The 17,323-nt window shown below is 41.9% G+C and overlaps 1 protein-coding gene across 4 annotated transcripts in view; it reads right to left on the reverse strand.

Moving 5' to 3' along the window:
- kif13ba (kinesin family member 13Ba) overlaps positions 1 to 16,781 on the reverse strand; it is a 31,686-nt gene extending 14,905 nt beyond the window's left edge. For 2 of the 4 annotated variants that reach the window (XM_052064277.1, XM_052064276.1), the window contains exons 1-8: positions 16,075 to 16,779; positions 9,547 to 9,640; positions 3,921 to 3,933; positions 3,661 to 3,718; positions 2,945 to 3,037; positions 2,268 to 2,448; positions 1,324 to 1,411; positions 918 to 1,052 (exon numbers count right to left, since the gene is read on the reverse strand). In XM_052064277.1, coding sequence (XP_051920237.1) covers positions 918 to 1,052; positions 1,324 to 1,411; positions 2,268 to 2,448; positions 2,945 to 3,037; positions 3,661 to 3,718; positions 3,921 to 3,933; positions 9,547 to 9,640; positions 16,075 to 16,144 — 732 coding nt within the window. In that variant the 5' untranslated portion in view covers positions 16,145 to 16,779. Of the gene's footprint in view, positions 1 to 917; positions 1,053 to 1,323; positions 1,412 to 2,267; positions 2,449 to 2,944; positions 3,038 to 3,660; positions 3,719 to 3,920; positions 3,934 to 9,546; positions 9,641 to 16,074 lie in introns of all 4 variants that reach the window. The other 2 variants (XM_052064274.1, XM_052064273.1) reach the window with 2 other exon arrangements.
- Between the last annotated feature and the right edge of the window lie 542 nt (positions 16,782 to 17,323).

The following is a 17,323-nucleotide window of genomic DNA, read 5'->3' on the forward strand; positions in this document are numbered from 1 at the left end:
AGATTTGTTCACTTGAACCATGCGGTGTAAATCTCGCACTGTTTGCTTGATGAGAAACAGAAAAATGCTGGGAAGGACTGCGGCAGCCTTGGAAACAAAGCCGCCGGCTGTCAATTATTAACATAATTTGCCAGTGGTGGCTTTGTGACCGTCAATGAGAGTGAGGAGTAAAATCAGCGAGGCCCTGAGCTAAACCTCTTCACTTTCAACTGCATAAGCCCAATGTGACAAATTGCATTCCAGCCAGGGCAGTAGAAGAAAATAACTCCTCGCTTAACAATACAGTAATCCCCTGATCTAGTCATTTACCGTCAACAAATACAGTGTAGCCATTCCTCATCATAATTTAGCAAGCCATATGCTTTTGGCAGTTCATGTGGTTCTGCGACATTTACAATGACAATTTATGATGATGATTTTCTTTTCCCCAAAATGGTCCTGGTGCACACTGTTTAGGAATTATTCCGCTAGAAGTAGTAGTAGAACATTGTTGAGGAATTTCATCTTGCTATGAGAACTATTGATACTAGTCGACTAGTCTTCTTCCACCTTATAGAGAGATAAAAGAACCTGTAACCAAGGAGGGCCAAGAGCAAATTGACAGCTCCCATTCCTCAACAACACCTAAGGAGTTTTCAAATCCTAAAAATATTTATTCATTTTTAGCTGTTACCAACTTCACACAATGAGTTAAAAACAAAACAAAACAGGGATTTAACCGTTTTAGTCATACTTTGTGTTATCCCAATAATAAACACAGAACACCAAACAGATTAAGATTCTCTGGCACCACCAATTTTGAAGCATGTCCTCGAGGCAGAAGTCTAGCATGATCATGTCATCGTCCAAAAACCAAAAAGAATAGACATTGCAAGATATGCTGCGATGTTACTCGTGTGTGTGCGCGTGTACCTTACCCCAGACTGGACGTCCATCAAGGTGTGCGTGAGGATGATGTTGAAGACGGCATGCGAGCGACTGCTCTCCTCGTTCATGTTGGTGGCAGCAACGGTGCGAGACTTATTGCCCTCAGACATCAGCACCTCGATGTCCTGTCAATAATTGAATTGCTTCTTAGTTCTTCGGGGTTTCTACACTAAAACACATTACATGCATTAACATACAGCTGGTGTCGGGCCAAAACCTCCCATGTCGTAATATGATAGATTTAATGTATTTTCACAAATCTATGCTATTGGTCAGTCCACAAGTGCGTTATTTTGAAAAATGATTAGCCAATTTCCTGCATGTTTTTCATTCATTTTTGAACATTCCGCCTCTTAATAAACAATTCAAAGAAAGACGCAGATATACTAAGCTCACCTTGTAGCTAGCCACAGCTAGCCGAGATAGGCCATCCACATACGGACCCAACACTTTATGTTCTCTCACCCTCAGCGTATGTCTGCCGCTGCGAAAGAAAACAAGAATAGTGAACAATGAAGACTTTCTGTCTCGTGTCAAGATTCTCGCGGTTCTGACCACACAACTGCAGCCCGGTTCGTGCTCTCTGACCCTCATTCAGACTGAGAACTTCATCCCTGGCACAGCACATATGGTTGTCAGATGGTATGCTCTTTTTCAACGCAAACAGTCAAAGAGTTTAAAGGTCCAGCCAAGTCAAAGGTTGGGTCATCGGCAGCAGACCAGCGGTGCTGATTTAGTAGTGGACATGACCTGAAGTCCACGAGAGGACTCTAAAACCAGTGAGCACACACGGCAGCTGGCCTAACCCAATAATTTGTCATTTTCTTAACATCATCAGGACTGAAAATTGTCATTCTTATTGGTATTAAAACAATAAGTGTCGACTCGTCTGTTTTATTGTTTCAGTGGGACTAGACTGAAATTGACATCAAAGCGACCTGGATTTCGCATTGCAAACGTCACGTGACCAAACCCAGATAAGAGTTGAGCCGTGACATCCTGTGGCACTTTGACGTCAGTTTCAGTCAACGGCAGTGGGCAGTGCTACATCAAATGTCAGCCTCCTCGGATGGCTGAAAATATTACCTTAATTCTTATTCCACAAACGCACTACGAATCAGAATACCATGTGTACACTTGTGGGCACGTATAAAAAATATTGAAAACAAATTGTTTGCATTGATTTTCACTTTAAATAAAATTGTATTAAAATAATAAATGGTATTACATTTAATAGTAATTTGTCCAATTTTTATGTCTTTATATTATTAGGGATTTTTTTTCATTCATTTCAGAAGTGTGGATCAAACGATATAACTCCGATAAGGTCATGGACGTACCCTTTGGGATCCAGCAGATCGCGAACCTTTTCATTGTAGATCTCCATGTAGGAGACCTCTACGGTGAACTTCTCCTGCTCACGCTGCTCCTTCTGCGTGCGGTCGAACAAAGCGCTACAGAGTCGGGGAATGAGACCCGGCTGGTCCCCCGAACCCATCATAGTGTAGGACTTTCCGGAACCTACGCGAACAAAAACAAGAGAAGGAAAGTGCCATTTGAGAGAAAAGGTTGTGGAGCAAAAATGTCCAAAAATACATGCGATTGTATTAGTGAGACACTCAAGGGAACGCAGAGCTCGATAAAGGCTTCCTGTATAATGGGGTTTCCAAATCCGGTACTTGAGGGCCACCCTCCTGCATGTACAAGGTGTTTCCCTCCTCCAAAACCCCCTGATTCAAATGATCAGCTCATCAGAAGCCTGATCCTGATCATTTGAATCATCGAAAACATGCAGGATAGCTGCAGTCGAGGATCGCATGCTACATATTGTACAGTTGTTAGCATGGTCGCTGCATAAAAATTTCATTCCACCCAGGCTGCTTCCATTTTTTCAATTTCTCCGCATTCCTAGTCCTGTTTATTTTTATTTTGAACTCGACTTGATTTATATTGCAACAGATTCCAACGTAGCAGCTTGGGTTGCCAGTCTCACCCCGTCGGTTGTTGAGTAACTTACCGGTTTGTCCATAGGCAAAGATACAGGCATTGTATCCAAGGAAGGCGTTATGAAGAAGACTTTCTCCAAGGCACTGAAACACCACCTCCTGACCTGGTGAGACATGCATGTCATACTTGCTTTTAGTCTTTCACATCTCAAAATGTATGCCAGCATGTGCCAGGTGGTGCTGAACAGTTGATCGTTTTCTGATCCAAATCACGATTTTGACAACGCAATCATGTGGTCTACAGGGTTTTCCTTCATGTTCTTTCTGCTCACTAATCACAAGTGGCATGCTACTCGTGGAAAGCAAAGCAGGCAAACCAATCCGCGCCGAGTTGTTTAATTAAAAGTAAAAGAGCGCGTCGGTGGCCCACAGTCACTCATGCCAACTGACTCTCCAGTTTCTCACTTAAATAAACATTCAGCAATACTTCCCTTGTGATTTTTACTTTTCTAGACATTTAGGGTGCTCTATATATACGTTTAGGGTGCATACAAAATTTATCCCACAAGAATTTTAGACCATATCACTTAGCTCTCAGTCACAAAATTTTACATTTATGAACATGTGACTTAGTACAATGAAGAATGTTCATGAAGTGTAAAATGTAAAACGTTTTTAGTATAAAAAATACATACAGTCTCCAGAGAAGCATTGTATAAATCTGAGACATTAGCAAGCAACATTCTTTCCTGAAACCGTTCTGCGAGGATGTTTTGGGCAAACTGACCGGCGAATTTCTCATCTGATTCGTCCATGGACCAGAAGCAGTAGTCATAGGCAAAAACCTGGAGAGCACACACAGGCAGATGCAAATAACGACGGCAAGCGGTTGCTATGGTGTGAATGTACAACACAAGGCTAATATGGCGTTTCCATTTCCAACAGGGAGGCACTCCAACACAGCCGTGTTGTTGTTTAAGGCCAGTGGTGACTCACGAGCAGCAAAAATGAGCTCACTGCTGACACAGTCAAAAAGGTCGGCATTACCTTGGACTGATTCCTGGTCATGTTGTGCAGGGGGTCAAAGTGCATGTGGGAAAAGAGAAAGAAGACATTTCACACAGATTAGGCGGAGGACTGTAGTTATTTTCAGCAACGAATCACAATCACATCTCTTTTGAAGACGAGAACATAGAACCAAAAATAGCTTGCGCCACCCGCCGCACATTTAATAGACCCGGTGTGTGTTTTGCATGTGCGGGTGCGCGTGAGCACGCATGTGTGAGTTTGTTTACATCCTAACTGCTTGTCATGTGACACAACAAAGTTTTATGTGCTATCTCCGGGGCAGTGCGTGAGAGGAGGGCTGGGTAGGGCTGGGGGATGGTACATGGCTTTGCATAGCTGGAGGTGGCTTGTCGCTTTGAAGCAGAAAGGGGGTGGGGGGCGGGGGGCAAAGGGGTCAGTGGGTCGAGGTTATGATAAGAAGTGAAAGTGACATTTAAAAAGGGGAAGATGCACTGAATATTATAAATACAGTACTTATACATGAAAAATGTACCTGAACTACTAAAGATGCACAAATATCACTGCTTTCGTGGGAGTGTTTGAAATTGACATCTCTCCTGAGTGAATTGAATGTTATTCGATAGCCTTTTATTTGTCCCACACTGGGAAATTTACATGTTGAATGTTATGCAGCATGTCTGGGTGCAAAACCCTGCAGCCATATGCAATTTTGTGGAACTCATTAACGACCGCTGCCACCGGGCAGTTTTGGTTCATTAGCATGTTTTTTAAATTGGTTCGTGAGGTGTATTTAAAAGACCTTTGCCATTTTTTCAGATTTTTTTTTTGTTATTAAACTTTTTATTGATTTTTTTTCAAACAGTTAGAAAAAAGAAAAACATGGTCACGTGTTTGAGTACATAGAACCACACCAGTTCCGGGCATCAAAATAGTACATACATACATTGACATCCCTGTAAAACGGGTTACAATTACTGCCCTCCCAACCTATACAATGTCCTGAACACTGTGCCATATGAGTAGAAAAGTAATGAAATAAAATAAAATAAAATAATAATAATAAACAAAAATAAACTTGAGTGGAATTGGGCCAATAGGGTAACTCAACTATCTGTTCAAGCACTACCTTAGGTTTCCGTAAATTTTATCCAGGTATCCCATAATGTCTCAAATTTTTCTTGTTCGCCTCGAAGAGTAAATGTCAGGTTCACCATTTTAAAAATTTCCCAATTTTTTCAGATTTAAAACAATTTCCTGCTGTAAGATATAAGATGTCTGTGATATGCCTTGGTATGACAAACGAATCATGTACAAACCTTCGGTATCACGGTATCAGATGCATTAGTATCGAACATGAGCATAGCATGACATCAAAGTTTGATGGTCATTTTGAGCATTGGCCATGAAAAAGTGGCTGCGGGAGAGTTGCTGTCAATTTTCCTTGGCAGACTTAGTTCTTCATGTGATCTGGGTACCAACCACACACATCATGACCCATATAAGCAGAAGAAGAAAAAAAATGACTGATCTTATGAAAACCTGATACCAAAACTCCAGATGGAAATTCCTCAACAACCACAAACACTGCTTTGTTGACGACTCAAGATTTAGACTTGAAAACATGTGAAAATCATCTCCGCGTGTTTCTTCAACCACATCTCACTTGGCGCCGCTGATGTAAAACGGAGAACCATGTCTGACTGTGGCCTTCAAGTTCAAGCCAAGGACTTATTAAGCTATCATGTAAATATCAATGGACGTTCTTGACCAAATTAAATCCAACCAAAATGGTATCTCTTTAAATTCTCTCTTTTGTCTCACAAACCGAGCCCATCTATAGTTACTTGTAATATATGGTGGTTACCTCGTCTTTAGACTAATAATGTTCAGAATGTTGCTTAAAACATGCCCGCCCTGTTGAGTGACTTTTTATGACACTGAGTTTTTATGAACCGGACTAGGTCTGGCTTCATCGATCCAGGGACTCAGGTGATTGATGGTTTTTTTTTTTGTTTTAAGTTCGATTAAAATGTTAATTACAGTATCGGTGGTAGAGACAAATGTTTTATCTGTTGAATTTTTTATTTTTTTAACACTATCGTGAGGGCCTCTGGGACCATAGCAGGTTTTTGACGTTTGTTGTGATGACAGCTGTCGCGGCAGCTTTGAAGACGGCGGGCGAGAAGGCTCGTCTATTAATGAGGTAAGGCAACACCCGCCCCCAACGCCCTATGCCAAATGAGTAGCGAGAATTAGATGGCCCAGAGAGCCGCGGGCCTGCTCCTCCACTCTCATCACCATCATTTAGAAAATATCTTAATGCATGGCTGCTTCCACCCCCCTTTTTGCCACTGTTCTTGCATTGTTCTTTCACCCCCCCCCCCTCCCCGCACCCCTGGGAATGTACTATCCATGGCTGCGTGGGGAGAAACGAGGAGTGGAGGCCAGAGACTGGAATGTTAAACCGAAGCAGAGTTGGCGCAGACGTGACAGCGTGCGTAGTGATGGCAGCTGCATGCATCGAGCCGATGACATTTTTCTGTCAAGTCTGCGACTTTTTTTAATTTGGAGGTAGGGCGACTCTTCGCTGAGGTGAGACACCACAATGGCAGGATAGGGATGTGAAGTTGAACACCTGACAGTCACTCCTTCAACCATGCTGTTGCAGTCTAACTACTATTTTGTGTCGCAACACAATAAAACAATTACATTAGTTTATTTATTTTTTTAAGTATTAACAATTTATTTTGTGGTTGTTCTTTCAAGTTACTATATATTTAAAGTTGAGATTTTGGTCACTGAATAAATATTACGGTACATTTTTTAAAAAATCTGTGAATAATTATTAATAGGGATTTCTATATCAATCAAAAATAACATTTTTTTTGCCCCTATAATCGCCTAGTTCTACTTCTTATTTAGTCTCATGTGACAAATGACCATCATCCAAATAACTGCAAGACAAGGGTTTAATTCGCTATCAGCTGCTAGAAGAATAATCTGTCACTGATCCCAGGGGGAGGACAAAGAAGAATCCAATCAATGAAATGGAAAAAGTGCACTTCTCAGTTTTGCACTCGCGTCTGTCAGTGGGATTACACAAACCGGCCTTACATGACCTATTTAGTCCATTTATACTGACATAATGATAGGCTCTAAATCCAAAACAAAACAAATCTGTGTTAATGTGCTAATGCACTCACAGTAGGGCACTCGGCCAGTCTGCAATTACCAGTCACCCTGTTTGTTAGAAGCACCTGACTGAGCGGGAAGCAGTACTTGGCTTTTGCTTTGGGCCTTTCGAAAACAACATTGGGACAAATCCCACTTGATGCAAGTCAATCGGATGGAAGGCTGTTTGTGTCCAAACAGGGATAAGCCCGCTCGAGTTAATAATTCCTGGTCCAGAGATGATACGGATGGAGACAAACCTAACAGTTGCATGGCAGAATTGACAATCAGAGCCAAAAAGGCGAGATCTGGCATTTATTCGCATCTCTAGATAATGTTGTTGGAACTGTTCAGACAGCGATGCGACAATCAGTGCTGCCATCACCAAAACCGCTTTTAAAAATTCATTCCAAAATATGTTCCAGGAAATTCCTACGTGTCAATATAATCCCGGATGTCTATTTTCTTGTGCTACCCGTGCCAAATAGAAGGGTAACAAGTTGTGCTGAGCGTTTGTATAATCTGTCTAGCAATGACAGTTAGCCTAGCGTCATCCATCTGACGCGATTTCTCACTAAAGGCATCCGAGTGGTGCAGCTGCACCTGCAACGTCGCAGCACGCTCCCCATTTCTCGCCAGCGAGAAAACGCCGGGTAAAGCCTTTTCCTTCCTTCATGCAAATTTTTCAAAGCGCGAAAAAAATAAAAAATAAAAAAGAGAGGCATCTGTGCAGCGGGGCCAAGCACTCTCGCCGCTTCCTCGGCCTTTTGTCAGCCCCACAGGCGGCCGAAGAAACTACAGCCACGCTCTTGTTCACACTTCTATATAAAAGTCACCAGAGGAAAGTTTATGGTCGACAGATGCTCCAGTGAATGAGCCCGTGGACTTGCAACGCGGGAGGAAAAGGGCTTCACAGGCGCTGTAGTCGACCCGAAGTTAACCCAAACAGCCCCCCCCACCCGTCAGTTGTTGCCTCAGAAACGGAAGACTTGAGAAAAAAGGGAGGAAGCCAAGGCGGTGGGAGAAAGACAGGCTGAGCGGAGTCCATCTTTTATTTTTTTAATGTGCAATTGTCTGGCCTCTGTCTTTCTTCCAGGCGGAGGCCTCAAACTCGGCCTCATTCCCTTATTTTTTTTCCCCCTCCTGTCTGTTCCGCCAGTCACAAGATCCTTTTCTTTCGACACAGATGACTTGCTCCGAATGGAGAATATGTATTTGGGCTGTTGATTTAGCCATTTCATTAGGGACGGAAGGGTGATTATACTTTGTTCCTTCAGAGTTTTTGCGGTTCAGACTGGCTGCTGTAAAAATAGCTTTGCATTGGCGGACAGCTGTCAAGTACATACCTGGGCAACGAGTGGGCGATTACCGGAATATTCCCGGCACACCACCAAACAAAAATGTCCCAAAAGGCATAAATACTGAACCAAAGATGTGAAGGTGGATAAACAGGTGGACACAGACACGGCCGCCGGCCTCCACTGCTACCCCAGCAGAGTTTATCATCCGTTTTTCTGAGCATAATTTGCAGTCTCCTTAAAGTGTCATCACACATGTCCTTTAAGTATCATATCCTCACTGCTGACATGTCTTCCACCCCAAAACTAGAGTACAGGTCAAGCCGGGGATGGGGTATCTCTGTGTAGTATCGGAGCATTTCTACCAATGTGTGGATCGACATATAGTATCCGCAAATCTCCAGTTTTTAATTAAAAATGTATTGTGTTTGTGTGGGGAAAGTTGCAACAACCCCCCCAAAGAGACAAAAATGTAGAATAAAAATAATGGGGGATTGTGTGATTAAAGAAAAATCAAACCCAGACAACAACAGATTTATACAGGCAATATGAAAGGGGCTACAGCCAAAGACAAAATGCTAAACAAAAATATATATGTTTTTAATTTAAAAACAAAAGTGTGTTTGAAGGTGTCTGTATCTCTCCAATAAAAGACTCAATACATATTTTATTAGATGGAGTGTGCTAGGATCCAAAGACCGTTCGATTATGATTCCATTTGATATGGTACGGCTTAGTTCGGGGTGATGGAATAAAATTCTTAATGTCATTTTATATATATTAATTGTTCAGTACTCTAAATGTGGAATTTCCTTCGGATGATCGCTCCAGTAATAGATGAATCTCAATTTTAAACTGGAACGCTTCAATTCAATGCACACGCATCCTTTAAATTTTCATTTTCAGATTTAAATCTTTTTTTTTAATTACACCCCTACGTGTTTGTGTGGAAAAACAAAAACCAAGCAGCTGCTTGAAATGGACAACGAAAACAACACAAGCCCATTTCTGTATGTTCCGCTCGCAGGATTTGTGCATTTCCTGCCAACTGCTGCATGGTGACGACAAGGCAGCATTCCACACAAAACTGACCATGACACAATAACACTTCCAAAGCAACATGGGGGTAGTCCATTGCAAAGTATAACCACCAAACAAGACAAAAGTGGACATACCTGGAGTCGCCCTTGCCCAGGTTGGCCATTGCGGGATGGAGGACGGTCTGGTTCTTCACCATCTCCACCACACACTTGGTGTTTAATTCCTTTTCTGCGGACAGGACAGGACAGGACATAGTGCTAAGATGAAGACTCATTGGATTCAGACGCCACTGCTAAATTATACCGTCACACGGTGTGTATAATTAATGAACACAATCGTAGTAAGCTATTTTCATGTGACATCCTCACCATGATTAATGCAGTGTTGCGTGTCAAGCTCAGCTCCGTGTCCAAGTTAATTGATCACAGGATTTGGCGGTCATGTGTTTAGTTGTATTATTGTTATATTATGTCAAATGTTCTGGAAAGCTTTTTGTTACAGTTGCAGCTATTGCGAAAGCGCTATATAAAAAAAGATGTATTTTCTATGCATTGTATACCTCCCCAAGTGAAAATACAATTCATGATTTTACAGTATCGCACTCATTTTTTTTTTTTTTTTTAGAGCTGAAGCGCACACACACACAGACACACAATAACTGTGGAACATCCTCTTGGGAAATGGAAGGGCGGAATCTGCAAAATGAACTTTTACCTCAAATGTAAGTTCGGTTTTTAAGTTAATCAATACAGCAGGACACACAGTTGACATGACCCGAAATTGTCTGTTTCACAACGAAAAACCAGGACGGCCAATAACCAGCTCAGCAGAAGAAGTGGTCCCGTTTTGTCCACTCTTCTCTGCACTTTTTGAAGGGGGACATATGATGTAAAACATGACTTTTGAATTGCTGACATACAAACAAGTGGTTCACCCAGTTGCCCACCAATCAACACACCAAGAAGTTAATATTTCTGAAAATGTCTCCAGGTGGTCTTACTCAGCTATCTGGTTGGTATGACGCCTGGGAAAATTAGTGAAGGTGTGAAGTGCATGTTGCTATGTAGTCTAGTTGATAAGAAACAGAGGTGGGAGTCTTTTCCCTCCCAGTCAGCGCACCTTCCTCTGGAATTCACTGCAGACTCAGTGTTTGGTTCATCCTGCTCTGGTTTTAAATAGAAAATGGCCTCACTCTATTACTAATTCCCTGTTCCAATGAATGCAAGACGAGTCGGAACAAGATCAGATGTTGATGTCTTTTTCAAAGGTGTCAAGACCGAAAAAGACAGCTGCAGTTTTCGAATCATCGGTCTGAATGCTTCTTAATTATTAATGCCATAATGTAACTATTTGAGGTTACAAGTGTGATTAACGTTTCCTGAGGGGAAATTCAAGCTTGTTTGCACAGTGGCATGAGAATCAGTTGCTTTTACTTATCATTGCTATTAAAAAAATGTAAATAGTTGATTTCATTCCCTGCCAATGTCTTTTATACAGATGTCCGCTTTTACAGACTGGTTTAAAATTGCAGTTGTTATCTTTTGGGCTGAAATAGCGTAGTCGCTATCGACAACTCAACGATTATCAAATGAATCAATGAATATTTCGAAGATTGTTAAAATGGTTTCAATCCTCGGAATGTCAGCCTCTCAACAGCACGAACTGTATTCTCCGATTTCTGCCATCATCCATGAAAGTAGACGTTGCATTGTAATAACACATTTGCAAGCATCTGCTTTTCCTTTGGAAAACAACGATCAAGACTTATGTCAAAATTTTCTGACATGATAATTATTGACTGTACGTTTGTGCATTTTCTATGTCGTTAATATGACATTGTCATGTTTTTGACTACAGTGACGGAAAATAAAACGATTAAAAAAGAATCCAATTTATCAATCAATCGACAAAATAACTGACAGATTAAGACCCGTCCGTCTTGGTTGATCACCTCACTGGAGCGAACCCATTTCGCTCTGGGCACACACCGGGTGCCAGTCTGAAATCATCGTAAACGGCAAGCAGCTTCCACTTTCCATTAGCCGTTTCTCCCCTGCATAACCGTGACGACAAGAGCTCGGGTCAGAAAGCCGGGAAGCCGACTGGCCGTCGCTCTGATCTTCGAAAACCATGGCCATGGGAACACGAGGGCTCTTACGCAACATTAGCAAATATTCCCTCCAACTCACTCCCTTCCTGCCTTTGTCCCGTTTTGCCCGCCACACCACACCGCCGTCCGTCCCTCAACCTCGATTGAACCGTTCGTTATGACCAACTTTGCATGTGAAAATGATTAAGCTATTGAACTGGTCACCAAGCGACCATGAGCAATAATTTACATCATGCGATGACAGCGGAACTTCCAAATGTCTACCTGTCCCCAAAATTGAAAATTGAAATCTCTACAGTCATAGGATTCACCATAGAACTGGAAACAGGCATGACAATATGATGTGACATCACGTGAACACCACTCTGTGACAGGATCGGTCTGCAAAAACCAGTCCTGTTCCTCCATAATGTCTTCCAAGCAGTGAATGGTTTCATTTAATTTTCATGAACTGTATTTTACTTCTCTCTCTTGCGTTTTCCAACATGAATAAGGAGTGGAAAAAAATAAAATAATGGAACGTCAGGTTAGCACAGTAGCGTCCATGGGCTGCCCATGGCCTAATCCAGCCCACTTGGAGTTGACATTTTTCCATAAATAGGTTTGGCTAAAATTAATTCATTTTCATTCAATATTTAAGAAAAATTATAAATGATCTCATGAAGCAAAGGGTTTATTGATTTATTATAAATCCTATAAAAATTGATCAAATAACCCAATTTTCAACTGCATCATTAAATCACATTTTTTATTCTACTTTAGAAGATCAAAGTCTTTTCGAGATGATCTAAACCGATTCAGAATGTGCACTCGTTTTTTTTTCTCACATTAGATTTTCATAACAATAATTATAATGAGAAAAACAATACGGACCTTGCACCGGTTGCTGCTCAGGCCCTGATAATAATAAAAATAACATGCAATACACTTAGTAATATTTATGAATTCTGGGTTAGGTTCAGCAAAAGGCGAATATTTTTCCTGTCTTTAAATAACGTGCTCGAGTTTTGACAGAAACACAGAAGCTCTGTTCAATCAGAAGTGTTCCGTGTGGAAACGTGGCAACTGTTGCTGCCTCCAAAGTCATTTCCATTGCTTTCAGCTGCACTGTCAACGACGGGCTTCATAAGACGCTTAGTCTCCTGCCACGTGCGATTCTTCTTGGACAGCGAAGCCCGATTTACAGCCACCGCTAATAACTTGTCATTTTCTTTTAGGCAGCAAGTATTCTTTCAGGAGAAACTATTCGGAATGAAATGAACATGCGCGGCGAGTCACGAAACATTTGTCACTGGGAAAAATCAGTGTGGGAATGTTTGGACTTTTCTGTAAACACACCAGGACAAAAAAATAATAGCCATTGAAAGGGTGAGTGGACAATGAACGTTTTACCACTTGAAAGGGAACATACTGTATTTTCATGAACACAAGACACACTAATTTTCTCCAAAATGGACATACTACCTTGTGTATGCACCGAGTTCCAAAATGCTTTTGTGCGACTTCGATGACTTGACAGACTGATGTTGTGCTGAGTCACCCGCACCACAAGGCACCACTGGAGTTCCTTGTGTTGTCTCGATACTTCAGCTGTCAGACCGTCGTGCACCAAGAACCTCCACCACCCACCCCACACCCTAACCGTAAATACCATTTTCGAGCATTTCCTCTCTGCCTCTTACTGGTAACTGGAGAACAAGTGTGAGTGGCACATGTGGCCCAAGCTGTCGCCGGTCTTTCCTCGTGACCAGCTTTCTCACAGCTTGCTTTAAGAGGAGTGACTGCGCGAAATGTACCGGAGGAATGTCTACACACATGGACTCGGTTCGTCGCTCAGCCCCAGTTGCCAATGATGCCTCCTCCTTGATTTTAAGCGACGGCGGTGTTGGCAGCTGGCCAGTCACGACAGCGTGATTCGGGCTGATGTGATTTAATGAAGACAAAAAGGGAGGTGGGGAGGGCACTAAAAGTGTCGTCCGCACTGCGCCCCGAGCAGCTGTTGCTGCCGATTTACTATCGATTGTGTGTCAAGATGTCTTTTGCCTTCATTTGGGTAAGACAATAAATTAAATTAACAATAAATAAACAAATAAAGGGACAGCCACCACTAATCACATCCAAACACATGTGCAGGCTGTCAAGGGCATGCCAAAGCAACAGGTGATGTTAGAAATTGTAAATTTCCCCAGTGTGGGACAAATAAAGGATATCTTAAAACTAGAGCCAGGCACTTGCAGAGTTAACAGTATGGTATAGTCTCAACATTTTGCTGAGAATAAAATAACCAGACAGTACACTAATCGATATATGGGGGGAGGACATTTACAAAAAGGTGTGTAACTATGGCTGGGTGATTTATGGATTTTAATCGCTTAATTTGAAGGTGGCCGCAGTATTTTTATTCATTGACATGCACTGCTTAACTTAACAACATGATTGGGAACAGAGAAGATCTAGTTTACAAAAGCAGTCAATGTTGCCAACTCAAGTGTTTTGGTCATTCTATTCAGAAACTTTTTCCATCCCTGCAAGCAACTTTTTAAAAATCATTCATTTATAATCAACGGGTGATGTCCATGAAGAAACAAACAAAATGAGCGTAACCAATTTCCCCTTGTTTTGCAGATAAAGAGAAAGGAGCCAGGAGGAAGACAGTCTCACTGAACCTACCCAAATACAGGGTGCCCATTTACATGTCGCTAAAGGAAGGATTTATCCACGTTGGAAACATTTAACCCATTGTACTCCATGTGCTTCCAAGCTGCAAAAATTGGACCATCTCACCCTGTCGTAACATCTCCACATAAAAAAGAATAGGAGAGAGACAAGCCATGCAATTTGACAGCTTGTTTTATGTTGCATATTCAAAATGTGTTTTTTTTATGCTAACTTAGTACTCACATATACCAGACTTTACCGAGAAGAAGCATTTATTTTCTCATTATCCGTATGAATTCAAAACAAATAAATTATTTCCATTATTTGTGGCCTGGCAAGTTATTGCTGGGAGGGGAAAAGACTGGCTTGGTATCAGGACAAATAAATACCAGAGGGGAAAGTACAACACAAAATCTCAACTTCTTTTGAAAAAATGTGATTTTTATTTGCTTTCTTAAAGGAAATACCAGAAGGAAAAAAAAAACATTAAAATGGAAAATCTGATTGTTGTGGAAATAAATTGAAGATTTTATTGTTCGGCCATATTGCTCGTATGTAATTTGGATTTCCATGCACTGTGCATTTTGTTTCGTGATGGTTCCAAATGTAAAATTATGGCATCATTTGCACCTCTTTGTAAATAAATAAAAATGAGGAGGAACATTCCATTAATATGGTCACTGCCTTCATCCGAAAGTCAGGGGTGAAATATTGTGGCTCTGGGTCCCTTCAGAACAGGACCGGCTGAGTTGGCATAATGAGTCATAACGGCCAGCACAATGTGAGCACAAGACCAAAGCTTCATTTACTCGGGAGGATTGTAAATATCATTACCAGTGTGATTTATTTATTTAACCATGATCATTTTTGTTACCTGATTTTATTTCCCGTGATGCATCTGCTCATCTACTTTGTCACTAACCTGCCAAGTTCAAATCTGTTAGCTTCCTTAGACACTTGTATGATCATGGAAAGGTTTCAAATACAGCAAATATATTAGAAGTCAACCATTATATTAGAATACAATATTAGAAAAGAGGTTTAACAACGTCGAAAGTTCAACTCCGGAAGGCATCATTACTTGGGATGTAACTGCAATATTGCAACACTCAAATTGCCCCTCCATCATCATTGCCATGCTAAGATATTAAAAGCAATACATCTGTTTAAAAAAACAAAAAAAAACTTTTCACCCGCGGCAACCAAACACGGCATTATAAACTACATTGAACATTATACTTCGTGCCATTGAGCCAATATGACAATAAATGGACTGGCCAAGCCTATTTCTTTGTCACTGTTGTTATGCACAAAAAGACAATATTGTGCTTTTTCAATATCATAATCAATTTTCTAACAGTACCATGACTTTGCATGCAGTTTTTTTATATTCCCCCCCACCACTATATCCATCTTCGTAACAGTTTTGAAGCCAACCTGTGTTCCCAAATATCACCTATTGGTTTCCCTCTCTACGGAAAGTACTCGAGTAAGTTTTTCTGGTGAGACAGTATTGTCACCTTTTGCTCATAAGACTGACAATGGTAGGCAGTTAATCCCAACCACTGTGCCACAGCACATGTGTAGCAAATGATTTTTTTCCAACAAATAATGTGTCTGTCTCCTATCTGCCTGCTACGTATGGAGATCGGCAGGTCAACGAAAGGTTTTTTTTTCAATGGTAGAAGATACTTAACCAACCTGTGTTTCTACTCCTTTTTATGTTTTATTTGGTGGTGTGCCGTAGGAAACGTGTCCAAAAGCACGCCGATGACATCCAAACGCCCTTGGGGTAGGTAATCATTAGGACACATACTTGTCAATTGGCGAATCCACCCTGACGGGGTCTTGCCAATATAAAAGAACGCTTTTCTCTAATGGAAGTGTCGCTCACCTCTCCTGTTCATGGGCCGAACGCGGACCGCCACCTTGACGTTGGAGTCGTCCAGGCTGGGCTCGACCATGCTTCCTGCTTTTAGCCGAGCCAATCAGCTCGTCTTCGGCGTCACGATCATCCAAATACCGAAACTACCGCTGGCTGTTCCGCGACCAGCCAGCTAGCTTCGCCCGGCTCTGCTGCTCCACACACCGGGCATGACCACGGGTGTGTGCTCGGGAGTGAGATATCTCACAGGAAGCTCTCTTCCACCACTTAATTTCTTCTTTTAATCATAGTAAATCCACTCAGGCTGAAAAGGTAGACTTTAATTAAATAAATGGGGAAAGAGGGGTTAACCTCGTGTAGCATACCAGCAGCTAACTTGACAGGCATATAAAAAACATGCTAGCCAAAACGAGCCGAGGAGATGCCGACGTCGCCCCGCCGAGCCAGGAAGGCGGTCATTCTTGCTTATTTCCCAAATAACATCTCCAGACGAAAGTCATTTTGCGGTAAACCCGGCGCGTAGGACTCATCCCGTTAGTTGGCACCGCTAAACAACAACGAGAAGCGACGGGGAGGTAAGCGGAAAAAAAGCACCCACCGCCCGGCGGTGGTCTTCACAGCCATTCCCAAACGCGGAATGCCCTCCTCTTCCTCCACCTACTCCTCCCCCTTGTGTGTCAAGCCTCATGCCAGCTTCGGCCTTCAAACTTCCGGGTGTGGTCGCAATGGCTTCAAAACAAATGAAGCTGACCAACTCCATTTTTAAAATTCGGAACTTAATGGCCGGGATAACCATGTTGAAATCTTGATGGATGTCCCTCAAGGTGTCTAAGGGTTGAGAATCAAATCACTCTAAAGGTGACGTTACTACCATAAGCAAAAGCGAGTACAGACGGATAGCTAATGTCTAAGACAAGCGAGTAAAAAATAGAACCTCTCTGCTAAATAAAATTATCCGCGTAATTTAGGAATTTCTATTATATGTAAAAGAGCTACTCCGTAGATAGACATTTGCCAAACATCTGGACCACAATTCCGTAGTCACCCAACAGTTGTGCCGTCACGTGAAGAAACGCGACACCTCGGGATGGAGATTTCAAAATAAGGGGACTGACTGTGATGTTGAATTGCATAACCTGAGGCCCCACCACCACCACACACACACACGCGCGCGCGCACACGCACATACACTTTTGCTTAGCGTTCGTTTCCGATGATAAGCGATGCTTTTGTGGAAGATTAAAAATATAATTATTTT

This window comes from Hippocampus zosterae, chromosome 4 (assembly GCF_025434085.1).
Source record: "Hippocampus zosterae strain Florida chromosome 4, ASM2543408v3, whole genome shotgun sequence".
Taxonomy (NCBI): Eukaryota; Metazoa; Chordata; class Actinopteri; order Syngnathiformes; family Syngnathidae; genus Hippocampus; species Hippocampus zosterae.